Source organism: Bactrocera oleae, chromosome 3 (genome assembly GCF_042242935.1).
Source record: "Bactrocera oleae isolate idBacOlea1 chromosome 3, idBacOlea1, whole genome shotgun sequence".
NCBI classification, from domain to species: domain Eukaryota; kingdom Metazoa; phylum Arthropoda; class Insecta; order Diptera; family Tephritidae; genus Bactrocera; species Bactrocera oleae.
Window position 1 is genome coordinate 47,197,394 of NC_091537.1, and position 2,524 is coordinate 47,199,917.

Genomic DNA, 2,524 nt, shown 5'->3' on the forward strand with positions numbered 1-2,524 from the left:
CATCTGCCCAAATCTCTACTCCGTATAAAAGGACGATGATGGTCGTGGACATTGGAAGCTTTCTCTTTTCTTGGCTGGGCCCCCCTATATTGGCCATTAATCTGCTGAGTTGGGAGGTGATTTTCGCTGCTTTTCCTGCGGCGTGCTGGATTTGTACCCAGAAAGTTAATCTGGGGTCCAGTCTTACGCCTAGGTAGTTCACCGCTTTTTGTGTCCTTAGAGTGTCCGTAATCGTTTGCATACTTATTTCGAGACGTATGTGCTTATTTGTTAGCATTAGTAGTTCTGTTTTCTCCGTAGCGAGCTGGAGGTTGTGTGAGTCAAGCCATGTTTGTGTCCGTATCATGACCTGGTTTAGCTTTCTTCGCGCATCTTCTGTGTCTCGGGCTGTAATTACTGCTGCAATGTCGTCCGCGTAGCCAATTAGGTACGATTCGTCTGGCATTTCGAGTTTTAATATGCCGTCGTAGTTGATGTTCCACAAGTCTGGCCCTAAAATGGATCCTTGTGCAGCTCCTGACGTAACCGCTATCTGTCGTAATCCCTCTCTAGTTTGGTACAGCAGATATCTATTGCTGAGGTAGCTCCGCACCACAGCTCTGAGGTAGTTGGGGATTTTTAAGCTTTTTTCAAGGGCGTCGATCATGTCTGCCCATCTAGCGCTGTTGAAGGCGTTTCGGACGTCTAGAGCCGCCAGCAAAACTATTCTTTTGTATTTATGGCATCTACGCTGTGCGGCTTCTACGCTTTCAATGATGCATCTTCTAGCTCCTAAAGTTGACTTGCCGGGTCTAACGCCATGTTTTCTAGGGGAGAGTCCTCTGGCTTCGCTGATAGCTTCGAGTCTGGGTTTAAGTAGACTTTCATAAAGTTTTCCCGCTGTGTCAGGCATACATAGTGGACGGTATGCTGATGGTAAGTTGGGATCACCTTTTCCCTTACTGATTAGCACCAGCCGTTGTTTTTTCCAAGGTTCAGGGAATATTCCGGCTACGAGGCAGGCGTTGTACATATTCAGAAGTAATGCCGGTCGCTCTGCGGCGATTTTTTTAAGGATTTCTGATGGGATCCCGTCCGGGCCGGGTGATTTATTAGTTTTGAGCTTGCCAGTGGCCAGGGGGATTAGCAGAGCTCTTGTTGTCTGTTCTGGATCACTAATCCTGTTTTCGTGTGTGGGGAAGAGTGCTCTTACGATATGATCCATTTTGGCAGCCGTTAAGTCAGGTGGTTTTGCTCGAAGTCCGAGTTTCATCATTACTATTTTGTACCCGAGTCTCCAGGGGTTTTTGTTAACGTCCTCGCGTAGTTCCTTCCATTTTCTCTTTTTGCTATCATCGATGGCGTGCTTCAGCTCCTTTTGCGCCGCTTGATATTGCTCAGCTTCTTGAGATGCGGCTCCTCTTCTCCTGGATCTCGTATACGATCTACGAAGGCTAAGGCATGTGCGTCTGAGTTGGGAAATATTTTCTGTCCACCAGTAAACTGCCGCTTTATGTTTGCTGTGGGAAGCCTTGGGCATCGATTTGTGACATGCTCTTGTTATTTTAAGCATTGTGTGCTCGACAACTTTTCTTGCATTTTTAGGGGAGCTGCTAGATGGGTTATGGTCGTCTATTGTGGAGATTCGAGACGTTCCATTTTCGGGCTCCAGTATATTTTCTGTACTGGTGGTTGTTTGTTCTGGTGTCCACCTCAAAAGAGATGTACTGATGATCGCTGCCAGTGTAATCTTTTAGGACTCTCCATTTATTAATTAAGCCAGCCATGCGTTCTGTTGATAGGGTGATGTCTGGTGTAGTTTCCTCGCAACCCGGTCTTCTAAACGTGGTTGCATTACCCGTATTAAGCACTATTAAACCAAGCCGCGCAGCCGTTTCTAGAATGCGCTTTCCTCTCGAGTCCGTGTTTGGCATACCCCACTCTATGGCTTTCGAATTCAGGTCTCCGGCGATAATTAATTGACCTTCTATAGACCTAGCTCTACCCTCTATATTGTCGAGCTTTTCTTGAAATTCTTGTATGCTGTCGCTTGGCGTCAGGTAGCAGCTAATTACTGTGAAAAGGTCGCAACTGGACGCAAACCAGACGAAACCGTTGTTGTTCCCTTTACCAGTGATAGTGATTTTACTTCTTGGGGGTAGCCATATAGCTGCGGTTGAGCTGCTATCTTCTAACCAGGTCCCACTCTCCTTCTTTTTATATTGCTCGCTTATGATGATTAAGTCGTAACCGTTCTCCGTTACCATTTGCGAGAGTAAAGCGTCAGCAGCCTTGCATCTATGCATATTGGCCTGTAGAATATTCATTTGTTCTGATGATTCCTATATACCGTACATTTTGCGGAGGAGAGGGATATGGTCGACTTTTTCGTGTTTAGCCTCTTCGCAGAGGCAGCATGAGGGCGGTTTTGTGCACTCTTTTAATTTGTGACCTGGTTGGCCGCATTTTATCCAAGTACCTTGCCCTCTCCTGTCGGGCCCTTTGCAGTCCCAGGTCAAGTGCCCTAGTCGGTAGCAACTTTTGG

General features: G+C 46.8%; 1 protein-coding gene across 1 annotated transcript; it reads right to left on the reverse strand.

The window, feature by feature from the left end:
- Positions 1-1,601: 1,601 nt before the first annotated feature.
- On the reverse strand, positions 1,602-2,285 carry LOC138856053 (uncharacterized). Its single transcript, XM_070106491.1, has one exon. The coding sequence runs from the start codon at positions 2,283-2,285 to the stop codon at positions 1,602-1,604; it is 684 nt and encodes a 227-aa protein (XP_069962592.1).
- Positions 2,286-2,524: the final 239 nt, after the last annotated feature.

Excerpts from the sequence above, each read along its gene's own strand:
- LOC138856053 (XM_070106491.1), bottom strand. The coding sequence starts at position 2,285 with ATGCATAGATGCAAGGCTGCTGACGCTTTACTCTCGCAAATGGTAACG.